At 55.3% G+C, this 25,344-nt stretch overlaps 1 protein-coding gene across 1 annotated transcript; it reads right to left on the reverse strand.

Moving 5' to 3' along the window:
- Nucleotides 1-16,689: 16,689 nt before the first annotated feature.
- Nucleotides 16,690-25,335, reverse strand: VPS18 (VPS18 core subunit of CORVET and HOPS complexes). Its single transcript, XM_059913584.1, has 5 exons — nucleotides 24,888-25,335; nucleotides 23,669-23,810; nucleotides 21,415-21,506; nucleotides 19,410-21,280; nucleotides 16,690-18,596 (listed from the first exon to the last, which is right to left on the reverse strand). The coding sequence occupies exons 1-5, from the start codon at nucleotides 24,976-24,978 to the stop codon at nucleotides 17,871-17,873; spliced, it is 2,922 nt and encodes a 973-aa protein (XP_059769567.1). The 5' UTR covers nucleotides 24,979-25,335; the 3' UTR covers nucleotides 16,690-17,870.
- Nucleotides 25,336-25,344: the final 9 nt, after the last annotated feature.

Consider the following 25,344-nt stretch of genomic DNA (forward strand, 5'->3'; position numbering starts at 1 on the left):
GCTCCCTAGGCCTCCTGTCTGCTGGTTAGAAGGAAAGAAGGCGAGAGTGGAGGGGCAGGGTAGGGACCTGCTGGCTGGAAGCAAGGGCCTTCATTGGTGGTAACCCGGCAGCCTCCCCAGCTTCATTTGCCAAACCCAGGGGAAACCTGGAAAGCTAGGACCAGGAGCCACGCAGCGGGTATTTCCAGCCACAGAGGAGTCCGGGGTTTAGGGCAGCCTCCACGGCAACTTTCCCAGAGCCCCTGGCTTCCCCTTCCCTAGCTCCTTCCTGTCCCCACCCTAGCAAGTGAGGAGGGAGGCCCAGGGGAAGGGAGAGAAGGCTCAGGGAGGCCTCTGTGCGGAGACCCTCAGGCTGCAGGCCTTGCCCAGCCTGCCCTTGCCTCCTGCCCCAGTCTCTCAGGACAGAGGGGACTCTGAGAGGGCTTACAGGGCTAGAGAACAGAGGGCACAGGGCAAAGGCATTGCTGAGAGTGATGGGGCCAAAAGAGAACCTTCTGCCAGCCATACTGAAGGACAGGGTCGGGTGGGGGAGCGGAGCCTGAGTTGAAAGTAAAGGTTCAGGCACCCCCTCAGTCCTCCATCTTGGACTGGTTTCTCTACTCCAAGGATTTTCTTCCTTCTCATCCACTCATCCTCTGCCCTGACTGTGCTAGCCTCCACTGTCCTCTGTTCTTGTCCCCTCCCCAGCATACAGCTCACCTGTCCCTGAAACCTCTCTTCTCTGGAAACTCTGACAGGTGGGAAGCTCTCTCCAGCCCCACCTGCCTGCTCAGCCTTCACTCCCCTCTTCTGGCTCTGGCCTCCCTTTAGCATCCAGGCCCAGCACTGCACCTGACCCCTCCATGTCTCCGGGTCCTTGCGTGCACTTCACCTTCTTCCGCTGAACAACTTGTCTCCTGGAAGAAACTCTGACCTGTCCTCATTTCTCCACACAACCTCTGATCTCTGATCCCAGCTGCCACCCAGGACTTGAAGCAAGTAAGAGATAGCGGATGGGGTCACACTTTTCCTTCTCTGCAGCCCCAGAACCTGGGAGTGGGGATTACTCAGATGGGCCATGGTCCCCTGCAGCCTCCCTGGGAGGAAGGGTCAGGGCAGAACCAGGAAGTGCTGTGCTTCAATACTCTCATGCACAGAGAAAGAAACCGGGGACACGTGCCAGCTCTGTGAATAGCTGCCTGAGCAGGCAGGTTACTGTTCCCTGAGGAAGGCTGAGGAGGAATCTGACTGCCATGGTCAAGTAGGTGATGGGTCTTAAGCAGAGAATGGTGACCAGCTGTCTCCGTCTCCCACCACAGTCAGAATGAGAGGAAATGGGCTTCAGTTGTGGCAGGAAGGATTTAGGTTAGACATATGGGAGAACTTCCTGTGACAGTGTCTACACTATGTATTCCAGTTGTTAACCCAAGTTGAACTCTCCCCTGGAGTTGATGAGAATTGCATGTTGATGCTTGCTAATGAGTAACTTGCCTTGCCTGTGATTAGCAAAGAACCTCCAACCCAGAGGATTCTCCTTATGTCTAGACCGTCCCCAAGGAAGAAATCCAGAGAGGACTGAGAGGCACCAGGACCTGGGCATCCTCTCAGCCCCGAGGGGTTTTTGGGCAGGTTAGGCCACTGTGGGTCCATGTCACTTTGCCTCTCCTGCCCCCAGCCCTCTGGTTGCTGCTCTCAGAACAAGCCCTGTGGAGCTGTCCAGCCACGCTAACTTTGCAGCAAAGGGACAGGCTTAATTTAAGGTCTGGGAGCTCACAGAGAATTTCCAGAGCAAAAATGAATACTCAGGGTTTCCAACACCAGGGGCTTCAGCAACAGCCTCAGCTGTCTCTGTAAGTTTAGAAACAGACAGGCTTCAACCGGGTTTTGTGCCCATTCACCCCACTCTCATGAGTGCTGCTCGGGCATCATGAACATTCCCATTGCTGGAGTCATTCTGCCACTGAGATCCCTGTGTTGCCCTGTGGCCGTGGCCAACTCCCCCGTCTCTTGCTTCCCCTCCTCTCCTAAGAGGCTTGATCCCTTACCCCCGTTATCAGAACCCTTCTCCAGGTAAGGAGGAAGCTGGGGAGACCTGGGGTGGGTCTATCAAACTGCCATCAGAAGAAGAGAATGCAGTCAAAAGATGCATTCCATTTGGGGCATGTCTCTGTGCACCCCCGTGGTTAGTTTTCCTAGGTCAGGGCCTGTGTGTGTGGCCACATGCATACCCAGAGTTTGGTCCATTAGTCAACCAGTTGTGAATGAGGTCGACCATGTGCCTAGCACTGGGCTAAGGTCAGTGAGGCCAAAAGGAACATCCGATTCAGCTCCTAATGGGACATGGAGGTAAAATCGAGGGTCATGAAAAGGAATGTGATGATCCGCAGAACCAGGGTTCAGAGAGGGATGGGGGAGGCTTTGCGGGGGGTGAGGGGAAGGCACTGGACCTGGAAGAAAGAGCAGAACTTAGAAAAAGAGAAGAGAGGGCATTCCTGCCAGGCGGAATGGAGAGAGGAAATGGATCAAAGTGGAAATGAAGTAGCTGGAGCAGACTTTGCATGTGCAGGGTTGGACGTGAGGTTAGACAGGTAGGGTATGGAGAGCCATCAGACAGATGAATTCGCACTTGATTGATGGGCTTTAGGGAACCTGTGGGTTCTTGAGCCGAGGAGGGTGTTCAGCCACCATCTGGCAGTGGGGTGCAGGGTCGTCTGGAGCAGGGAGGTACAGAGGGAAGGCCAGAGGCATCTGTGGCTGGTGGCCAGGTATACACTGAAGCCTGGGTCCTGTCCTTGAGATGGCTGGGCACCTGAGAATGCCAGACCCCTGAGGACCTGCTGGGACAGGCCCCACACTTTCCTTGCCAGCAGCCACTCTCTTCTTCTACCCCTGGCTTTCCAGATAGAGCCCTGCAAACACGACCAGCCTCAGGGCTTCCCTGGCTCCTATACTGAGTGTGGGGGCTGCTTTGGCCATACCTCTCTCCACACCCCTCCTCTCCCTCCGCCCCCCCCCCCCCCCCCCACTTTCCTACTCTTTCCCTCAGAGTCCTGAGGTCCTGCCTGGCAGCCTGGCTGGAAGAGGATAAAGGATTGGATCAGGCCTAGGTTCATCCGACCTCGGGCCTGAAACCCACAAAGGGAATCCAGAGGTGTCTCAAGGGAATGAGCTGGGGCCTTACACCTAGAAACTCAGGGTGAGGTGAGCTCTCAAGGGCACCTAGACCAACCCCATATTCTATAGCCAAGGGCTTGAATACCTCCAGAGATAGGACCCTCCCTCCCTCTTCAGGCTGCTGCCTGCTCTTTAGATGGTTCTGGGTGTAGAAAGTGCATTCACTTCTTGATCCAAAAGTCCTGCTGTGGCCAGTGTGGCCTGGTGGTGTGGGAGAGCTCTGTTTGGGCCTTGCTGAGGGGCTTCTGGATTGGCACCGCTAGAGGGAGGGTCCACCAGCCTCTTGGGTCTGGGGTGGCTTGCTGGGTCCTGTGGGCCCCCCTGCTGCGCCTGTTGTGTGCCCTTGGCGGGGGCAGTTTAAGCGTGAGAAGCGCCGGTCAGTTCCCAGCTCGGCCCAGGGGGTGGGGCAGCAAGGGCGAGGCCAGCCCCGTCAGCCCTTCTCAGCCTCACCGGGGCGGCCAGGCCAGGGTCAGCCGGTCTCACAGGCCGGCCCTCCCCAGGCTGAGATCATCGCCCTCCGGCCTCCATGGCAGCCCCCACCCCCAGCTGAGCTCACTGCCCTGGCCCGCTGGGGGACATTGTTGTCTCCTGCGCCCCTCCCCCGGGCTCAATGAGCTGTTTGTTGGCATGTCCGGCGCGGGCAAGGGGAGGGCGGGCACAGGGCGCCCGCACACAATGGGGATTCCGTCCATTCTGAGGTGGCTGCGGGAACCAGGCTGGCTTTGTCCCTGGGACCCTCATTCCCACCATTTAGCGGAGCCGGAACTCCAGGCGGAAGGCCCCGTATAAGAACAACAATGTCGTCACCCCGTCTGTGGGGGAGGGCGCTGCAGGCCAGGCCTCCTGGGGCCCAGGGGACCCACAGTTCGGGGCAGCCTGAAGGGCACCTAGGACAGGTCCTAGGGCCTAGGCTGTGACTCACATCTGAGGGAGACTCAGGAGGCAGACGCCCCCCACCCACACCTGCCCTGCCAGTCGGTCTGCAACCCCCGGCAAGTGTGGAAGGGGGTTCCCTGGCATCCCTAGCTGTTCTCAGCTCCTTCATGTGCAAAGATGAGCCCTAAGGTGCAGAGGGGGCGAATGCACCCATTAAGCCCCGTTTGGGTGGTGTGCTGTAGCGGGGCTGAGTTCGGGGCGGCCTGACCCACAGGCCTTTCTGCGCATCTTGGGCAAAGGCCTTTGCTCAAAGCTGGGCTCAGGCCCGTTTCTGAGCCTCTAGCCCGGCCAGCCTGCCCCTTCGGAAGTGGCGCTGGCCACTCAGACAACAAGTGTTTATTTTCCAGGGTGAGGGGGGAACAGGACGTCACGGCGTTTCCCTCCTGCCTGGTGCTGCAGTGGTTCTCACAGTCTGGGCACTGGTGACATCACCAGCCTTTCTTCCTCAGCCCTGGCCTCCTTGCCTCCCCCTCCCCCCAATCACATGCTCTGGCCAGGCTACACAGTTCTGAAGCTCTTGCTTCCGGTGCGGGCACTTCTGAGCAGGTCCTCTTGGAGGGCGTGAGGGCGGCCGGGAAGTACTGGACCAGCCCCTCTCACTGCCCTTGGCATTCAGGCCAAGCCTAGGGATAGCCCCTCTGTGCTCGCCCTCACCGGAGCGCTTGGTGTCCCACCCGGCACGCTCCTAGAGCGATGCTGGCCCTTTAAGGGTCTTGGGAAGCCAGAACAACAGGAAATCCAAACGGCCTCATTAGGCAGCTCGGAGCTCAGCACAGTAATTAGTGCCCTGAAAACAAAACAAGGAAAAGCAGGTGGTGGTGCTCCCCCCCAATCTCGGCTGCCCCCAGCGTGGCCTGTTAGTACCCAAAGCTAGGCAGCTGGGACTGGAGCCCCTCCCTTCTAAGCCCCCTCACCCCAAGCTCCTGAAACCTGCTGCCCACTGCCCAGGCCAAGGGTCAGATCCTTAGCTTCTGGGGAGCAGGCAGTGGCTTCTCGGCCAACCGTTTCCCCCTGGGGAGGATGAAGCCCCAGGGATGAGCAATGGGGCTTCCCCTCTCCTGTAGCCAGGTGGCCACTTGTCCACAATATCCTCCACCTGTTTGGAAAATGCTGATGAAGGCTGGGAGCTAGGATGGTCTCTTTCAGAGGGAAAGGGGAGACCCCTGGGAATCCCAGGCCAAGAAGGCCCCCTTAGGAGAAGGGAGAAGCCTGCTCTGTGGTCCTGCCTCTCAGGATCTCTGGTGATTCTCCAGGTGGGCAACACAACTGGGGCAGAGGGACTGGTAACCCACTGGCCCTCTGGACAGACCTTGGGGACCTGCAAGCCCCTCAGTTGGTAGAAACCTAGCCAGGAACAAAAAAGGACCCTAGTGAGTTCTCTTCAGCCAGGCCACAGGCCGCAGCTCATTCTACCCTCCACTCTCCCCCATTTGATGCAACTGGAACGCCATCTTGTCCCTGACCCCTGAGATATCTCCTTTTATGTGTACTGCTAGGGGAGGGACGTACTGTGCGCCACTTAAGAAACAAATATTCATTCAACAAACATTTCTGGAGTGTCCAAAATACTCCGTGCGCTGTGCTGGTGGGGAATTCCTGAGAAGGTTTCAAGGAATTCAAATGGTACTACCTTGTGATAGCTCATTACAGTCCTTCCCTCTGTACTGAGAAGGCCTTTGAGGGGAGGGACTGTGGCTCCTGCGTGTACTTACTCCCCTATAGACATAGCCCGTAGGAGACTGGAACATGCTTATGAACAATCAAAAATGAACCAGGAAAATTAAAAAAAAAAAAGAACCAGGAATAGTCTGACTTCAGAGTAAGCCCATGTAAGCTCAGTATGTGGCGTGGCACAGCAGCAGCACTCTGGCGGGGCGCCCCCAGCCTTTGGGGAAAGCCACAAAGGCTCAGAGCCTAGATCTCCCTGAGGACCCTAAGTTTTGTACAGAGCAAGGGCTAAGGGCATTGTGGGGGAAGGAATCTCGGGTCCTGCTGAGAACAAAGCTGGAGATGACCCTGGGGTGTGGGGAGGAGCTGCGCTGGGCTTGCCTGGGCTACAGGCTGTGGGGAGTGGGGGATGCTGAGCGGGAGAGCTGGGCAGGTTGAGTGTGGACCGTGGCCAGCCTATGGCCAGTGAATGGAGCTGTAATTAAGCTGTGGGTAGGTTTCTGGTCACACTCTTATTGGCTGAGAACAAAGGCCCCAAGCGTCATTGCCCAGGGGGAAGAAGAAGGAGCAGAGGGAGGGGGTGGGGTAACCCAGAACCTGCTACTGGGCTGGGCAGCTGGCCTCCAGCTGGTCAGGGAACTCTGCAGGCACCTCTGGAGGCCACTGGCTAGGTGGTAAATTCTGAGGGGCTCCAATCTGAAACTGAGAGGCCAGTGCTGATGCTAGAGGTGAAGGGGACCAGCCAGCAAGTGACCAAAGGGTCACAGGTTCATGGAGCGGGGAGTTCTCAAGAATCCCCCGCTCCATGAAGCACACAAGAATCACCTGAGCAGGGACTTCCCTGGTGGTCCAGTGGATAAGACTCCGTGCTCCCAATGCAGGGGGCCCGGGTTTGATCCCTGGTCAGGGAACTAGATCCCACAGGCCACAACTAAGTGTTCGCATGCCGCAACTAAAAAAAGATCCCACATGCCACAACGAAGATCCCGCGTGCCGCAACTAAGACCTGGCGCAGCCAAAATAAATAAATAAATATTAAAAAAATATATATATAAGAATCACCTGAGCAGCTCCCTAGAGATTCTGATATAATTGGTCTGGGATGAGGCCTAGGAGGCACTGGTATTTTCCGGAAGCCTCTAAGTGACCCAGTGTGCAGTCAGAGTCAGACTACTGCTTGCTGGGAGCACGCCCCTCCCCAGAGCCCATAATGCTCAGAGGCCACACCCACTGGACCAAATGGTGCAGGTGCCCTGGGCCGAGAGGAAAATGGGCAACAGAGTCCCCTAGACCTGGGGATGGGGCCTTTGGAGAAGTCCTCCCCTTCTTGAAACCCCCCACTCCCAATGGAAGGTTACCCAGGGAAGCAACTGTGGGCAGACAAGGCAAGAAGACTGGGAGAGGTGCACCCATGGGGTGCCCATGGCCTCTCCAGGTGCCCAGGAAGGGACCCTCCTGCCTCATCCCCAGCCCCCCAGATGAGGGGGACAGTACCCAGGAGAACAGGCTGGGGACTGGGAGGGAAGAGAGGTAGACTCAGAGCACCTGAGCTGATGGGGCCTGATCCCGTTTAGGGACGTGCAGCGGTCCTGAATCATTTCCCGGATATAGCTCAACAGCCCAGACTTCAAGGTTTTGGGGGGGAAATCTTTTTTCCAAGTTCCTCGATCTGTCATCCCCCTCCCCCGCCGGCCGGATAGGCCTGGACCAGTGTCCTCTCTCAGCTCCCCCTCAGCCTCCCAGCTCGGGCTTCTCCACTGAGCTCCCTGGACATTGTTTCCCGCCTCAGGAAGTCTCTGATGCCCTGCGCTGGATTTTGTTTTCCTTGTTATCGGGACAACTAATATTTTTTCCTGTGCGGAAAAAAAAGAGATTTTCCCAAGCAGATTACAGCTGTCAGTGAGGGGGGAGGGGGCTGGAGGTTGAGCCCTCCCTTCACCCTCCCTCTCTGCCACCCTTACAGGGCTGGGCTTTTGAATGAAGGAGGAAGCGCTGGCCCCAGAGCCAGCCAGGCCAGTTGGAGCCAGTGACAACTCTGGCCTTGGCAGAAAAGTCAGGCCCCTACCCTCTGCCTGAGGGGCCGCTGCTCCCTGCTAAGAGGGCTGCTCCATGGGCTGGGCCACATATCCAAGGGCAGGGAGAGGGTCCTGGGCTTGCCTTCCCTCTAGTGGGGCAGAAAGGGCAGACCACCCCGCAACTGCAAGGGGGCAGGTTCTGTCTGAATGGCACATCCCAGGCGCGCATGCACGTGTATGCACACACAACACACACACACATCCTGGGTCTCTGCATTCTTCCTTGATAAACACTCACTTTCTACATCAGGTGCTGTGGTTCTAGGCTGCCTGGGCCTTTGGGGTGGGGAGCTGCAGCATAACCACGACTGCAGCAATAGGGTCTTACCTAAGATGACCAAGTTTCTTTTCTTTCTTTCTTTAAAAATTTTTTTGAAGCCAGTCGATTGCTTCTTTTATTTATTTATTTATTATTTGGCTGCGCTGGGTCTTAGTTGCAACATACAGGATCTTCGTCACCCCGTGCAGGATCTTCAGTTGCGGCAGGCAGGATCTCTACTTGCAGCATGCAAATTCTTAGTTATGGCATGTGAGATCTAGTTCCTTGACCAGGGATTGAACCCAGACCCTCTGCACTGGGAGCGCAGGGTCTTAGCCACTGGACCACCAGGGAGGTCCCCAAGTTTCTTTTAAAGTTCACAACAACAGCAAATAGAAGGGGTTCAGCTGTGAGTTACTCTATTGTCTGTGGTTTGCAAATGTATTAAGAAAACTAGTCCCCCCCACCCTGTACCCTCCTGCAAAGTGGATGGTGAACTCTGAGAGGGACTCTCCTACCTTCACCTCTCAGTGTGGTGGGCTCTTCAGTGGGCTGCGTGCAGGAGTGAGCAAGGCCATCTGTCTGGGGGCTGGAGGAAATAGGAGAATTTCAATTTAGATTCATTGTTTATCTAATAAGTAAACTGAACTTTAATAATATTTAATGTGTTTTGACTATAGTGTCTAATCTATACATAAATATTTATGATCAAAAAAGTTTGAAGACCACCACCCCGGGAGATCAGTGAGGGCTTTATAGCCTATCAGAAGCCTGTTTCAGATTGGGTGCTGGGCGAGGGAAGGGAGCTATGGAGGAGGCGCTGGTGAGCTCTGGGTGCAGAACCACTTGGGCCCGGTCAGACTCCCGGATGTCACCAGCAGCGTGGACTTTCTGGGCCATCACTAACCCTGCGGCCTCCCTTCTCCCTGCCCACCCTCTCGGGCCTGCCTATGTCCCAGTTGGGTTCTAGGACCTTTGGCTGCCATGCTTCCCACAAGGGAGAGAGTGGTCCTGTGTGCTGCTCCCCTCACCCCAGGCTGGCTGAAGTGCGGCTGGGGTCCCTGCAGCTGCCCTGTATGCTGTGTCACCCCCAGGAGAAAAGTCCCTGGCGGGAGGCGGCCCTCTGCCGGGAGGCTGTTTCCTCAACCGGCCAAGGTAAGAAGTGGGGGATTTCCAGCCCTGTCCACGGGGCTGACTTAGTGCTGGGGGCTCCTCTCCTTTCTCATGCAGCCCATGCCCGGGTGAGGACAGAAACTCCAGAGTTAGGCCCAGTTGTAGCGAAAGGGGTGTGAGGGCAGCAGAGTCAGCTAAGCCCACAAGCCTCCCCAGCTGCTACTCCCTGATCCGGAAGGAGCCAAGCCCAAGGCGGAACCCCAGGACTGCACCTGGGACCAACAGGGACCCAGTCTTGGAAGACCCCGACAGGCATCTTGGTGGGGAGTAGGGCCTGGAAATCCAAAGCCACTCTTACTCATGGGCCTGTGGGGAATGACTCAAATCAATGAATGCCCCTGCCTAACCCTAGCCTTTCCTGGTTCTGGTGGTAAGGGGAATGGCAGGTCTGAATCTCACCCTTTAAGTCTCCGCTAACTGGCCGGTACTTCCAAAGGTGCTGGAGAGTCGAAGGAACCAATGTGAGCCCCTCGGGAGCTGGGAGCCAGGAGACTCACGTCCCAGACAGCTTGCCCTGAAAGCTTGATCCCCAGGAAAGGGGAGCCATACCCTAACAGCATTCCCTGTCTTCCTGCACTGTGGTCAGCTGGGCAAGGAGGGTGGGTGTGATCCTGGGGGCTGTTTGGAGAGAGAATTAGACAGTTGTGGCGACCTGGTGATGGTGGTACACACAGATGTCCCAGCTCCAGTGTCGGCTCACTTAGGCCCAAGTAATGGCTTAGGAAACAGCTAGACTCTTCCTCCACTTTCATGAAGATTCTCCTGTGCCTCAGACACTTGTGAGTTTCATTTCATTACCTGGCTTGTATGTGTTTGCTGCGTATATACATACACACGCTTGCAGGCTAGTGTGATTGAGGCGTGTGAGGCGGCGGAATGGGCAGGGACTCACGCAAGGTCCCTGAGCATGAGAGCATCTGAGAGGTGAAATAATAAATCCAGCCACCATCAATGCAGGCTAGCAACATGCCATGATAATGTACATGCGTTATCACCAATCTACATAGCAACCAATCCTCTGAGGAAGGTGTTATAATCTCCATTTTACAAATAATAAACTGAGTGACATTTAGAGAAGTTAAATGACCAGCCTGAAGTCATACAGTGAGCAAATCCAGGCGAGGATTTGAACCCAGGTCAGTCCAAGGCCAAGCCAGAGGTCTCTCTACCAGGCTCTCTCAGCACGGTCCTCCTCAATTACGCTCTATCTGCTCCTTGTCTCTGAGGCTCTGGCTGCCCTAGTCTGAGGTGACAGGCTCTTCCCCTCCCTCCCTCCCCTCCAGTCAAGGTGGCAAAGCAGAGCCTGTTCAAGGCTGTGTGGAGCCCAGACGCTGTGCCCAGACCTTCACACATCAAACCAGTGCCCAGTTCAGAGAGGGTCTGGCTGGCCCTGGGCGGGATCAGCTAGGGCAGAGCTGGGGCAGCTGTTTACAGTAAACAGAAAGCTCCCGAGGAAGGAAGGAGGGGAGGGGCTGGGGTTGTCATGGAGACAGGGAAGAGCAGCAGGGCCTCGGCCCTGATCCACAGCTACTGGTAACGCATCCCTGCCCCTTCTAGAGCTGGAGGAGGCCCGAGGAAGGTCCAGACAGGCAGCCTAAGCAGGAGAGGCAGGGGCAGATTGGGCCTCCGAGAAGTGCCTGCTGAGAAGACACTCCCATCTCATTATGTATGTCTACTTATTGTTAACAATAACAACTACTGTTTATTGAGCTTTTTATTTACAGCATGCCTGACACTAGGCCCTTGAGAGTATGTTTTCTTATTTAACTCTAAAACCGGGAGATAGGCAGAATAATAATCTCTAATTTATAGATGAGGAAATTGAGGTTCAGAAAGATTAAGCCATTTGTCAAGGTCACACAGCTTGTAAGTGACAGAGCAAAATTTTTGGATCAAAAACTCTTTTACCAAGGCAGATAGGAGATGAGCTAGCAGGTGAAGGTCTGAGCCTCTCAGCTCGTGGGGAGACTGAGTCCCCTGGGTACCAAGGGGACTTTCCCAGGCTTCTAGCGTTAGTCAAAGAGATTTCTGGGGACAGAACCTGTGTGTTCCAGCCCTAACCACTAGACCACACGGCTTCTCCATGGCTTGAGCTGGGAAGGTCCAAAGAGAAACTCCCTTTCCAGCCCCAGCCTGGATCCTAGACTCTCCCGCAGCTAAGAGGCTGCCCCTGAGGAGGTCAGGACGAGCCAGGGTGCAGCGGGGGATGCTGGGGGCTTTCTGCCCACACATATGGTTTCCAGATTCCAGGGGATGAAAAGGAGGCCATTGGGGGCGGAAATGGGGGATGTGCGATGACAAATTTAGACTGATTGCTTAAAAAAAAAAAAAAAAGCCGAGAAACGATAAAAAATAAAAGCAAAAAGTCCGCTAGAAAAACCAAAGGGAATTATTTGATTGCGCAGCCGAGTGCCGTGAGGCGCAGCATGGTTTAATGTGGAACAGTATCAAGGGCTCTTCTGACTTTGCTCAGAGGATGGCGGCAGAGGAGGAGGGGCTCTGTCTGCTGTTGCTGGCTTCACCGCCTGGACTCTGGGACAGGGATAAAGTTGGGCACGGCACCTGGGTGGATGTCTGGAGTTCAGGAGCACTTGTTGGGGGGCTCTCCTATAAGGCTTGGGCCCTTCGGACTCCAAGGATCCTGCTGGCTTGCGGCCAAGGGTCCCCACTGGCTCACAGAGGGAGCTGCCCTAGGGGAGGCTCCAGCTGGTCTGTACTGAGAGCATGTGAAAAGATGAGCTGTAAGGTGGGGGTCTGGGATGTCTCTGAGTTCCAGCCTTAAAGGGAAATGGCCAGGAACAGAAGGTAAAAGGGAGGACAGCTGCCTGGAATTCTGGCCTGCAGCAGGCCCAAAGGGTCAAAGGTCAAGGGGGGGACAAGGGGGACTTCCTGAGGCTCTCAGGGGAGTGCCAGCCAGCCAGGCTGTTGTGCAAGCTCTGGGCTGGACCATAAGGGCAGGCTGGCAGAGGAGCCACGCCTGTCCCAGTCCCCTCAGCCTCTCCTAACTGTCCCCTGGAGCTGGAGTAGTGCCCTCTCTCCTCCAGGAAACCAGGACCCTGTCCCCCAAGGTAGCACCCCTGTCCCACCTCAGTGGCCACATTCTATATGCCTGAGTGCTTCCTCTCTCATGCTCATCCTGAACCTCTCTTCCCCAGAACGACCATCTTTTGAGAAACCAGAAAATCCTTCTCAAGTAAGCCTCTCTCTTCCAATTCCACTCTGATTTTCCACGAGGAGATCAGAGGGGTTTGTGAGGAGAGAACCATGATAGGGCTCACAGGGTCCCAGCCCTAGAGGAACAGGCACAGAGTAAAGTGGAGGAGAAGCAAGCCATCAGGGATGTGTGGGTGCCAGGCCCCGGGCTAACCACAGATGTGCTGCACTGCTCTCCCTAAACTTCATGTGAGCCTCTCAAGGTCTGCTGTGTTTATTCACATTTTCCAGGTGAAGAAATGGAGGTTCTGAGGGTGTGATTAAACTGACAGCTGGTAAATGACAGAGCAGAGACTGCTCTTTCCAGGTCACCTCCCTGTCCCTCAGCTCAACCCACTTGACTGGAGATGGAAAGGAAGCACAGTGAAGGGTCTAGGACCGTGTCTGGCTCCCAGGGGACGTGGGATCATTGCCGACCGATGCTGAATCTCATGGAGAAGGGACCGGATCCTGGATGGAGCCTCATGTCAGCCACAAATTTCTCTTGGATTCAGCATCTGTAAAATCAGGAGGTGGGATCAGCAGCTCAGTGGTTTTCAAACTTGGTTCCTGGGCATCCTGGCATCTCATAGAAATTGGGATGGAGGAGGAAAGGACAGTGAATAAGGCGTTTCCCGCCCTCTCCCAGCCCAGCTCCCACCAGGGATGCTCAGCATATCAATTTCAGGTATTGGACATCCATAAGGGATGTTTTTATTTGAATAAAGGTCTCACAGCACTCTATGGCCTCGATCTGAGGTCTCTGCAGCTCTGACCTTCCGGGAGCTGTGATCTAGGCAGTTTTAGGTCCTGGGCTGGGGAGAGAAGCCAGAGGATCTGGTGAGGAAAATGGAGTAGACCATGTCTGGAGTCCTAACCCTGTGGGAGGAAGCAGGTCAAGGTCAGAGCCATGAGACCACGCCTCAGCAGAGGAGGTGAGCTGGAGATACACGGCACCTGCCTCTCCACCTGGGAAACACAAATAGACCTTTGGCCACGGCAGCCTGGAAACCAGAAGTAGCACCCACCTTCCTGGGGCCCAAACCAATGCCCCTTTCTCCTTTTCTGCCAGGCCTGCCCGGGCTTGTTCTCAGTGGACATCGGTTGCTGGTCACCAACCTAGGGCCACCCTAACCTCCCATGACCTCATGGCTCCTACTGCTCAGCTCAAGGGCTACTTCAAGGTGAAAGCTGAGAAAAGGCAAAGCTGCTCAGGGAGAGGAAAGCACCCAATAGGGGGCATTCAGCAAGCAGGGGCTAATCCCCTTGAAAGAAGAACCCTACTTTGTGCCCCTTTTATGGCCCATCCCTAGCCAAAGTTTGTCCCTCTGCCTCACTTTTCCCTTTTGGAAGCTGGGCATAAGAATGGTGTCCCTCTCCTTGTGGCTTCAGCATGTATAGCTCCCTGAATATCGTCATCTCCATGGTCCAGGTGGAGGAGAAAGCTGAAGGTGGCCCAAGGACTAGAACCATCTAGCATCCTCCTTCTGTCCCACTACCCATCCTGAGCCTGCCTTTGACCACCATTCACCCTCAACCTGCTGCAGGGCCCAGCCTCGCTCCACGTAAGCAAAGCTGCCAGCAGGGTCCTTTGTGGGGCTGCTCCCCTGTGGCACTCCCTAGGGGCCCCACCATGGGGCAACAGATGGACCTATGGTCTCTACAGAACAATGGTGGGGGAGGGGCCCTGGCATCGCCTGCCCCAAACAGGAAGCGCTGCATGAGCTTCAAAGAACTGGCAGGGCCAAGGGGCTGAGTGGCTGGAGCCACTGCCAGGACTGGCGGCTGCCTGAAGAGATGCCTGCCAGCCTCGGGATGCCCAGCCTTCAGTGGGGGTGGGGCTGCAGTGGCAAGGGCAGCTGGGTCTTGGGCAGAGGATGCTTTGCGCCCTCAGTGCAGCAGCCTCTGACCTGGAAGCAGGCTGAGGGAAGGGGGCTCCGACACAAGGCTGCTTCCCGGCTCTGCTGCCACCCGCCAGCGGGACTGCAGGTTCTTTCCCAGGCCACAGTGGGTCTGGCCCTCCAGCGAGGAACCGTGAGGGGCAGGGCTGGCACCAAGCCTGCCGCCCACTCCCTGCCTCCTGCTCCCAGCTGCTCTGCTCAGAGCCTTTTCCTCTCCACTTCCTGTTCACACAGGGGGGGGGCGGGAAGTGGAGGGAGGAAGTTGGGGGGAGGCGTGTAGGGGGGACCCATTGAATAAAAGGAATTAACCGTTTCCCTCCTCTGACCTCTGGGAATTTCCGCCTGTGAAAGTGTCTCGAAGAATCTGCAGAGCTGGGGCAGTGGGGAGGAGGTGCGCCCCTCGTGGCCCCCTCCCCCGGTGGTAGTGGCGGGGCCCGATAACTCCCTCTCGGCCCCCTAACCTTTTGTTTCCCTGGCGCCAGGGGGGCCAGCGCCAAGGGCAGCCTGGAGACCGGAGGCCCCCTCCCAACCAGTGGGGTTGGGGTGCCCGGCCTGTGACCCGAGCTCGGGGCAGGGGGGCGCTGCGCAGGAACTGCGGGAGTTGGTGGTCCTGGGGGAATGAGCTCACACCCGGGCTGGCCAGGCTCTGAGCCTCGCGCCCTCCCTGCCAGGGTTGGTGCCTTTGGCCAGTCTGCCCTGGGGACAGGAGAAGGGCGGCGAACGGGTCACCCGGGCCACAGACGTAGGGCGGGCACACCCTCCGGGGGCCACTCCCCCCTGGAGCGGAGGAAAGGAGCCGGTGAGTTCAGGAAGCCAGTAGACAGCACCCCCTAGTGCCCACCGCTGACTTGGCCAGGCGGCCCCCCAGGGCCCTCTCAAGGGCGGGCCTCAGGAAGCACCTGCTCCCCAGGACCAGTGGCCGCCCTGCATCTCCCCCAGGTGGCTTCCTTGTTTACAGGCCTCCTGCCCTGATCCCAGCGTCACTGCCTGTGGCCACTCCTCCTATTTCCAGTGACCTGCTCCAGGAGCAGCTCATTCATCTTGGCCCCTACCCACGTAGCTGCTCCCCCACCCCACCCCCTCCTGGCCCTCCCCCAGGCTTAGGGCCAAGGCCCCGAGGGCCGTCTCTCTCCCCTCCACTCCAGGCCTTGCTTGGTGTCTAGGGATCTAAGAGCTGTGGCTTCCCGTTGCCCTGACTCAACGGAACCCCATTCTGTCAGTGCCAGAGAAGACTGGGGCCTTTTTCCAGGAAAGAGGAAGCAGCCTAGGACCAGATGGGCAGGCTTAAGAGAGGACAGAAGGGGCAGGGGTGTCCCAAGCTGTCTTAGCCAAGTCCTCTGGGAGGAGGGAGCAATAGGGCAGTGTTTGTTTAACTAACATGTATTAGACACCCATTATGTGCAAAGACAGAAGCCCCAAGCTGTTCCAAGTAAGCAAGTGACCATGCCAGTGGTGGGCCAAGGTTTATACCTAGTACTCACTGACAGTGGGGAATACAACCCTGAGCCCTCTACTGGGCATGTCTAGGTGTGAGGGGAGCCTTAGGCCACATGGGGAGCAGGAGCCCTCCAAATCTTCCTGGAACGGGGGAAACGGAACAGGGTTAGAATGCCCTCTACCCACCCAGTGGGACCCTACCCCCCATTTGCTTCCACTCTGGCTTCTGAGGCAAGATGGGGAGTCTGAGGCTCATCAAAGATGGGCAGCTTCTGGCCCTATCCCTTGGCAGGGGCCATGAAGAGACCCTGTTGTTCTAGTGGCTGGAGAAGTATAAGCAGGGCAAGATTCTCCCAGGGCTGCAGAAGATAAAAGTCTTGGAAGAGGATTAGGCTGCAGGGGCAAGAGAGAAACCTGCAGTCACTAGCCAGGTGACCTGACCCCAGCCTGATTCCAGGAACACTCACTTGTTACTTTGTTTCAGTCTGGGCAGCTGACAGACCACACCCATAAACCTGGGCAGCGGACTGTGAACACCAGTCCATGGAGCAAAGGGTGCTCAGCTGCTGTCACAGGAAGGCCCTGCTTCAGGACTCCCCAGGGCTTAGCCTCGAGCCACAACTAAAGAACTGTAAGCTGGGGGGGATGGGCAGGTCAAAGGAGGTAGATGGGGAGAAAACATATCTGCCAAATGCCATGGATAGTGGCAGTGGTAGTCTCACCTCCATGTTGGACCTCAACATTATGGTTAAGGGACTTCCCTGGCGGTCCAGTGATTAAGACCATGCGCTTCCAATGCAGGGGACACAGGTTTGATTCCTGGTCAGGGAAATAAGATCCCGCATGCCGCGCAGCTTGGCCAAAAAAAAAAAAAAAAAAAAAAAATCATGGTTTAATGCCAGACAGTGGTAGGGCAGTATCAAAACTGGGCAGAAGTTGAGAAGGAAGGGATGCAGGCTGGCAAAGAGAGGGGCAAGCAAAATCTAGCATGCGTAAGGGCCAGTGGAGGGAGGAAGAATGAGGGGCTTAGATTTATGGTTAGGCAGTGGCGATTACCAGAAAACTCTTGGGAACAACTAGGGAGGAAAGAGACCAAGGAAGCACCAGCGGAGAAAGTGACTTGAGAAATCAGCGCCCCCTGCTGCCTGAGTGTGGAGGGTTCTGTGGGGAGCAACACCACCTGCTGGCCGAAGGGAAGAACAGTCCCTGCTCCTAGACTTGGGAGGGTGGGCCCTAATTCCCAACCGAAGCCTGGAGTCAGAATGGATACAGTGGAAGGCAAAGAAGTGAGCAGAAAATGGCAAAATCATCCTGTCACATCTCCAGGAAAAGGAGCAAGGGCCAAGGCTTGAACACGCAGGGCCCTGGCAGCTTCCCCGTGACACCCTAGCCCCTCTTGGAGATCACTCACACACCACTCTGCCCAGCATCAACACAAAGCCATCAACTCCACAGTCACCAGCACAGACAGTTTAATGCTCTCCACCCCATCACCATCTCCCACTGTCCTCCGTGAGGCCCTCTGCCCCAGGGTACCCCTCACACTGGAGCCCCAGACAGTGTGCACAAGAGCATGCCCACCATCAGCACCACCTTTCCCCCCACCCCATGCCCAGGACTTGGAGGGGTTGTCTTTTCACCTGTGGGACCTAGAAGCTGACAGAAGAGAGGGCTTCTGAGGGAGAAGAGCCACAGAGTGAAAAGGAATAATGGTAGGTAGTGCTCCAGAAAGAGAACATGATGTGTGTGAGGAGGGAAAAGGAAGAAAGAGCTGTTAGATGCAGGGGGGATGGTAATGGGGTCAGAATTCTGACTTCTCCAGGCTAAGGCCCTCTGTTGGGAAGCAGGCTGACGGCCTGGCAAAACAGCAGCTCTAAGGCAGCCCTGAAGAACAGCACGGGCAGCTGGCAGAATGCACTCACAGCTCACCCCTCGAGGACAACAGCTATAATTCCGCTCCCCCCACCACAGTCCCAGCCCAGCAGCCTCCAGGAGACCAAGGACAGATGACGCTGTGGCCTTCCCAAGAAGGGACAGCCCCCGACCGCCTGCCCGCCTATCGGGGTTGACACATTCCTACAACCAACTGAGGTGCTCCTCCTCGTAGCGCTGAGGGTCGATGAAGGGCCGGTCAATAGAGCGGATCATCAGTTCCCCACAGTACACGCACTCAGCGGCCACCAGTTCATCCAGGTCAGCCTTGAGCTGTTCCCGGCTGGGCCCCCCGGTGGCAGCGCCCCCCTCGGCCTCCTTAGCCCGGGCAGAGCCCTTGGCAGGGGGTGGAGCGGTGCCCAGCTTTCGCTGTAGCTCCTCGAGCCGGGCCTGCTTGTAGGCCGGCAGGCCAGGCCGCACGGCCTGCAGCAGGCAGTCAGCGTGGAACATGTGGCCACAGAGGAAGAGGTAAAAAGGGCGGTTGAGCAGGGGAAAGTCGCAGGTGGCACATTTGTCCTGGGGCTCCACGGTGCCATAGCGGCCCCGCAGCTCCTGCAGGTCTCGCCGGATGCGCTGGGCGCTGGCCGTGGCCTCTTCCATCTCCCGCTGCAGCTCTTGGATGTGGTGGTTGTAAGCCTTCAGCGAGCTGCAGATCGCCTCCTTGAAGTGGTCGATGGTGACGAAGTCAGGGAAGAAAGGCAGCACGTCCTCGATCTTGAGCAGGGGGCAGCTGGCCAGGCAGGCCATGGCCGTCTGCACATCCTCCTCCTCCTGCACCACATGCCGAGCGATCTTCAGCCACAGCTTCTTGCGCAGCTCCTCATCTTCCTCGGGCAGGTCAGCACACTGCTTGGCCAGGTCCACGTCCACCTGTGGGGAGGCTGAGAGTGTTAGGGTCAGGTCCCACTCAGGACAGGGTCTGTGGGAAAGACAGAGGCCCAGCACTCCTGGCAGCAAGTAAGACGGGGCTTCTCGGGGCTGGGAAGGAACCTGTCTCGGTAATGGGCCTGCCTCTGTCAGAGCTATGCAAACGCTACTTACGACGGTGGGCCTGCAATTTTAGTGAATTTACAAATCACCTGGGGAGCATATCCAAAATACAGATTTCTGGGCCCCACCCAGACATTTTGATTCAGTAAGTCCTGGGTTCAGACCCAGGAATTCAATTTTTTTTTTTTTTGGCCTCGCTGCGTGGCTTGCGGGATCTTAGTTCCCCGACCAAGGATCGAACCCACGCCCTTGGTAGTGAAAGTGCAGAGTCCTAACCACTGGACCGCCAGGGAATTCCCTCGAATTTTAAATAGCACTTCACACGATCCTACGCAGGTGATAATTCATGATTTGAGCAATGCAACTCAGCACTTTCCCCTTCTGCAATTGTGGCTAGCAGGTATGCAGAACTTACCTGTGAGGGAAGTACTATAACATCATCCCCATTTTGCGTCTGAATCATCTGAGGCAAAGAGAGGTTCAGAAACCAGCCAGAGGTCACACAGCTTAGTAAGAGGCAGAACCAGAATTCAAACCCTGACTTGAGTCTGTGTTCTTAACCTCTATACTACAGTTCCTCTCTGGGAGAGAAGCCAGCACCCCCTAGCCACAGTGTCCCTCCGACCCTTCAGCACCTGAAGCTACTGCTCTCCAGGTCCCTCTCCTGGACAGGGTCAAGGCTCATTGGCTCACCTGCAGGGCCAGGTCCACAGCCTCCTCATACAGCTCCAGGACCTTGTAGACGTGGACGCAAGCATGGTGGTGGCCATGCTCAGCACAGAGCCGCAGCGCGTACTTGAGGTCATAATGCACCCGGTGCGGGCTGGCCCCGGCCTGCTCGAGGTAGGCCAGCAGCGAGGCTGGCTGGCCTCGGGCATAGAGCGACAGCAGGTAATTGTGAATGGCCTGCTCAGTCTCGCCCAGCACGTTCACGCAGAACTCCATGTAGCGGATGGCCTGGCTCACCTGCTGGGCCTCGCCACCCTGGCTGTAGTTCACCAGGGCAGGGATGAGCTGCCGGGCATCCAGCCGGCTGCCCAGCTCAATCCAGGCGTCCACCAGCTGGCGAGGGATGTGACGGATGAGGATGGGTGAGAACTTGTAGAAGAGCTGGGGGTCACGGTGGCGGGCCAGCACGGCCAGGGCCTCCTCGTAGGCCTCATGCTGGCAGTGGTATGCCACCACGCGCTCATAGTCCTGCATGATCACAGCGAAGTATACCATGTGCTCTGTGTCCCCGTGGCTGGCGAGCAGCTCGTGGATGGAGGCCCGGCTGGCGAAGAGCCACTCCTTGTGGCGGGGGCTGCTTAGGAAGGCGCGGAAACGCTCCCGGGTTTCCCGGTAGAGGTTCAGGGCCTCAGGGTCACCCTGCAGGGCCCCGAGTCGGCTCAGGTAGAGCTCCGTCAGCCAGGCGGTAAGCAGCGTGGCCTGGGTGCGCTCAGCAGGCTTCAAACTGGCCAGTTTTCGCTGCAGGAACTCGGCCAGCGCCTCCTCCTGGTGGGCCTCCAAGAACTTGAGGGCAATCTCCTCAAAGTAGCTCTGAGTCAGGGCGTAGCAGCGGGCACTCTCCAGGTAACGATGCTGGCGGAAGCAGAAGTCGGCCTCCCGGGCCAGGACCGTGTCCAGGCAGTCAGGCCGCTCTCGACAATACTCTTTGGCCAGGTCGAAGCGGTTCATGTCCAGGTAGGTGCGCCAGACATCCCGGGCCTCCCGCTGTACCTGGTAGCGGAAGACGGCCCGCTCGGTGTGGGTCCACAGGTGGCCCGTGGAGGAGTCCTTCACCATGTGCTTCAGCGGCCCAAACTTCTCCAGGAAGTGGTCCCGCAGCACCACCTGCCCCGTCAGCGTGCACACCGCCTCCACCCGGTCCGCCAGCAGCAGCAGGAAGTGGAACTGGGTCAGGACGATGGCCAGGGGTGGGCTGGCCCCAGGACCCACCCCCTCTGGGTACTCCCAGACCCGCTCCTCGCTCAGCAGGGAGTCGGGACGCCCGCAGTCCAACGAGCCATACAACACGCCATCCCCCATCATCCAGGCGAAGGCCCGGGGCGCAGAGCGCAACTTTGGGGTGTAGAAGGCCAGCTCACTGTAGCCCAGACTGCTGGGGAACTCACGGAATGGGGGTGGGTGGTCAGTGTAGGCAGCAAAGAGCCCCGAGAAGCCTTGGGCCTCTGCTCCCTCGGCTGCTCGGCCTATGAACTGGAAGAGGCGCTGCCGAGTGGTGGCGATGACAAAGCCACGCCCTTCAGGGCCCCGCTCCGCCTCGAGGGAGCACACAGGTGCTGGGCCCCCTTCTTCATTTAGCACATACAACGGACGGAAGTAAAGATCCGGGGCAGGGCCAAAAAGCCCACCCTCACTGGCCGAGAGCTCTGCTTCAAAGATCTGGCCTTGGGCAGTGCCGACCAGGATGGGGCCTGTGCTGCTCTCGGTACCCAGGGCCTTGTTCCAGCCCACACTCTCCACCAGCTGCCCCTTCCAGCGTGCCAGGGGCCGAACTTTCTGTCCATTACGGTTCACGTAGAGGACCTCAGTGCTGCTCAGAGCGATCAGCAGGTGAGAGCCTGGAGTGGGGGAGAGCATGGCACCCTAGAGGATGCTGCCATTCCCACCCTCAGATCCCACCCACCCAGGCAGTGACCTACCCTCAACACCCCCCACCCCCTACCCCCCATCTCAGAACTCTACCACCACTTACCAGTAGGGTCCAGGAACATCTTGTGAACTTTGGCATCATCCTTGCGCCCCAGCTCCATGTGGTTGGGTTCATTTGCTTTGCCTAAGTCAATGCTGTTGGGACAAGAGTCACAGCCTCACTCCAGAGAAGGGCAGATCCTTCTGTTGAATCACAGACCTCTTTATAATCTGATGAAAGGCATAGCCTTTCTTCCCTGAAATCTACATAGACGCATAAAATTCTGAATACAATCCCAAGGGAAACTCTGAAACACACATGGGGTCCTCCTTAAGAATGCTCAGCTCTGAGAACACCCCCACTTCATTCTGAGAAGTCACTAAGCAGAAGTCTTTTCCTTCTGCTCAACATACCTCCAGTGCATCTAGGAAGATAGGCAGGGGTATCCCAGAATGCTGGGGTAAAAAGGGAACAACAAATAGTAGCTAGTGGTTACTGAGCACTTTCCATATACCAAGCACCATGCCAAGAGCTTGAGCTAGTATGACCTCAATTAACCTTCACAATAACCTTGAGGGGTGCTCCCTTAAGATTATTTCCTATTTAAGGTATTTCCCTTATTAAATTCTTTTCAAATTATATGCTCACTCTAACTAAAGAATCAATACAACAGTGTATGAAGAAAAAGTTAATGATTTTCTTCCCAAACTCCTATTATTCCCAACGGAAAAAACTGATGTTAACATCTTTCTCCATGTTCATAATAGAAACAAGCTTATTTTATCAGTTTTTACAAAAATGTTTTCACATTGTATATATGTGTGTGTATGCATATTAATTTATAATTTGCTTTTCTCAATGATATTTCATGAACGTCCCACTGGGTCAACAGATACAGCTAACTCATTGTTTTAATAACTGCATAATATTCCCTTTTATGGGTGAACTATAACTTAATCATTTTCCTATTGATGGATATGCAGCTTGGGTCCAGTTTTTCCTACCACAAATACTGCTGGAATCAACATCCTTGTATCTATACCTTTACAAACTGGTACTTTTCTTTCTATGGTATGTATTCCCCAAAGTGGGATTGCCAGGTCAAAGTTATAGATATTTCAGTGTTTAACAGACATTGCCAGATTATTTCTCCAAACGATGGTGGCAGTTTATACTCTTTCCACCAATGTATGAGAGTCCATCTCTGTGTATCTTCACCAGCATCATATATTACTGTTTAAAATTTTTGCTAATCTGATAGGTTAAAAAAAAATGGTATCTTACTGTGATTTTGATTTGCATTTCCCACAGGTTGAAAATTATTTTCAGATGTTTACTGGAAAATTTGGAGTTCCTCTTCTGTGAACTGCTTGTTTATATTGTTTACCCTCCCTTTTCTACTGAACTGTCTTTTTTTTTTTTTTTTTTCACAGCTTGCGGGATCTTAGTTCCCCAGCCAGGGACTGAACCTGGGCCCCAGCAGTGAAAGCGCCGAGTCCTAACCACTGGACCACAAGGGAATTCCCTGGACTGTCTTTTTCTTATTAATTTCTAAGGGCTTTTTAAGGAACAGAAAAGTAAATCTTCAGTCATATGTGGAAAAACATTATTTTCCCACCATCTTTTGTCCTGACCTGCTTCATATGCTTTTTTATTTTTATTTTGTCATAACAGCAATCACCACGTGGTCAAATCTATCTACCTTTTCCCTTGTAGATTCTGGATTTTCTAGCTTGAGTAAGAAGGTCTCTCTTCACCCCAAGAACATAGAAATTTATTAAATATTCTTTTAATATTCACACTATTTTTTATATTCAAATAATTATTTCACTTAGAATTCATTTTTATGATACAGAGGTTTAGCTCTGTTTCATCCCAGATGGTTATTCTGGATAGATAAACAATTTTGCTGACACCTTTGTCATATATTAGTTCCATTTACTTATACTATTTATTTTCAGTTTTATTGAGATATTTTATTTCCATTTATAGTGTATTTACTTCAGGACTCTAGACCGTTCAGCTTATCTACATGACTAACTTGTGGGTTGGTACTGTCTTTAACAGATGAAGGGACGTGTTCAGAAAGACTGGGTGACTTGCTCAAGATTCCATCCCTGTTAAGTGGGAGAGCTGAGCTCAGAGTCCGGGTCTACTACGCTACACTGGTTCTCTTTAGGAAGGGATAGGATATTTCCTGAAAATTCCAAATCCACTGTTTAACCTGCCCAGAGTGGAAAAAAGGCCCGGTCAGTCAGTAGTTCCAAAATACCACCAATCCACTCCCTACTCCTAAACCTTTTGGGTCCTCACTTACCGGAGTAGTGTATCCTTGCCCAGGCTCATGCAGAGCTGATTGCAGGAGATGACAAGACTGGTGATACGCTCAGAAGGGGTAAAGTCAATGCGCTGCCTTGTGAAAATGGGCACTTCCTTCTCTAGCTGGGCATTCACATATCCTAGGTGAGGAGCCAAGGAAAGGTTAGCTATGGAACAGAGGGAGGAAGGGCAATATATTCCTCTCCACCTTCCCAACATATTGCTACCCCAGGACCTTGGTTAGCCAACACCTGAATATCAATATATCAAGCAGTTTGCTAATCACCTCTACATTAGTCCTAGGCTACATTAGGGGTTCTGGGCTCTTCCCACATCTCTGAAAGCAGTGAGGGGTTGATTCTTTGAACCCTTGGTATGCTGTTACACCATGATATACCTGTTCCCAGTGGTAATGGGGTGGGCGGGGAAGGGTTGGGTATTCTCCCTTATCAATCTTTGGCCAAGCAATCCCAGCTCAACTAAAGTAGTCTAGTTCCACTCTCTCCCCTCCTCCTTGCCCATGCAGTAATACTCTGTGAGTCTCCAGAAGAATGAGGGTGGAGGGATCCTTGGGGAATGCTTCCAATCAGTTGGTTAACAAACTGCTGGTGCTTTCTCTCTAGTCTTTACTCTTATTCTTTACCATTGCTCAAAATATTCCAGAGCTTCAGACCCCTCTGCCAACTCTGTACTACTTTCTACAGAAATTTCCCCTCAATGCCCAGCTGCACACAGCTCTAGCAAAAGCCTAAAGTACTTCATTTTCCCCTGTTCAGTGACAAAGTTCCCTCTAGGACCATCCCTCCTTCCCCTACGACACTCCCATTTCACCAGTTCTTTGCCCACTCTCTTCCTCTCACCTCCAGAAGGGGCCTGGTGGGAAAAACACCGAATCAGATGAAGCCTATTCTCATCTGAGCCTGTTCTCAGTTTTCCCAACTGCGGCCCTCTAAGCAAGACACTTCCTTATCTGAGTCCCAGTTCCCTCTTAGAAGGACTCTAGTGGCAGGGCCTAGATCACGCGGCTGCTCTTGCTGCTCTTTCAATCTTCGACCATCCACCAGCTGGGGGCCATAAGAGCCTGAGGAGAATCAAGGGCCTAGACCCGGACTGCACGTCCAGGAGGTGAACCCAAGCTCCTGGAGCCACCCCCTCCGCTCCTCTCTTGCAGATGCCAGGAGAGCTAAGAGGTGCAGCGGCGCCCTCACTTCCCTTACCCGAGTGGGGGATGCCGACGCTGGGGCAGCCGGGCTGCAAGAAGGCCGAGCGGGAGAGGGAGTCCTCGTATTCATCCAGGATAGACGCCATGGTACCCGGCCTGTGGGTCCTCCGTCTTGGGCCCAGGGATTACAACAGGGCTCCCCCCAGGGATCCCCGTCTCCCCGGATTGGAAGCTGCGACTCCCCAGCCTCGACAGGGATCTGACAGATCCTGGCAATCCGCCGCCGCCGCCGCCGACTCCTCCTCTGTAAAATCCTGAGGATCTTCTCACTCTCGCCTTACAGAGCGAGAAGACCGGGGAGCTCTCCCCCTTGAATCTGGCGCAGTACTGCACCCAACTCCCGCCCCCAGGAGATCACCGGCTCCCCCTAGCCGAACTCAGGTGATCCCAACCTCGCCCGAGCAGCTCAGCTGACTCCCGCCCCCCGGACGCGCGCCTATAACGTAACTTCC

The sequence above is a fragment of the Balaenoptera ricei genome, chromosome 2 (genome assembly GCF_028023285.1).
Source record: "Balaenoptera ricei isolate mBalRic1 chromosome 2, mBalRic1.hap2, whole genome shotgun sequence".
NCBI lineage: Eukaryota > Metazoa > Chordata > Mammalia > Artiodactyla > Balaenopteridae > Balaenoptera > Balaenoptera ricei.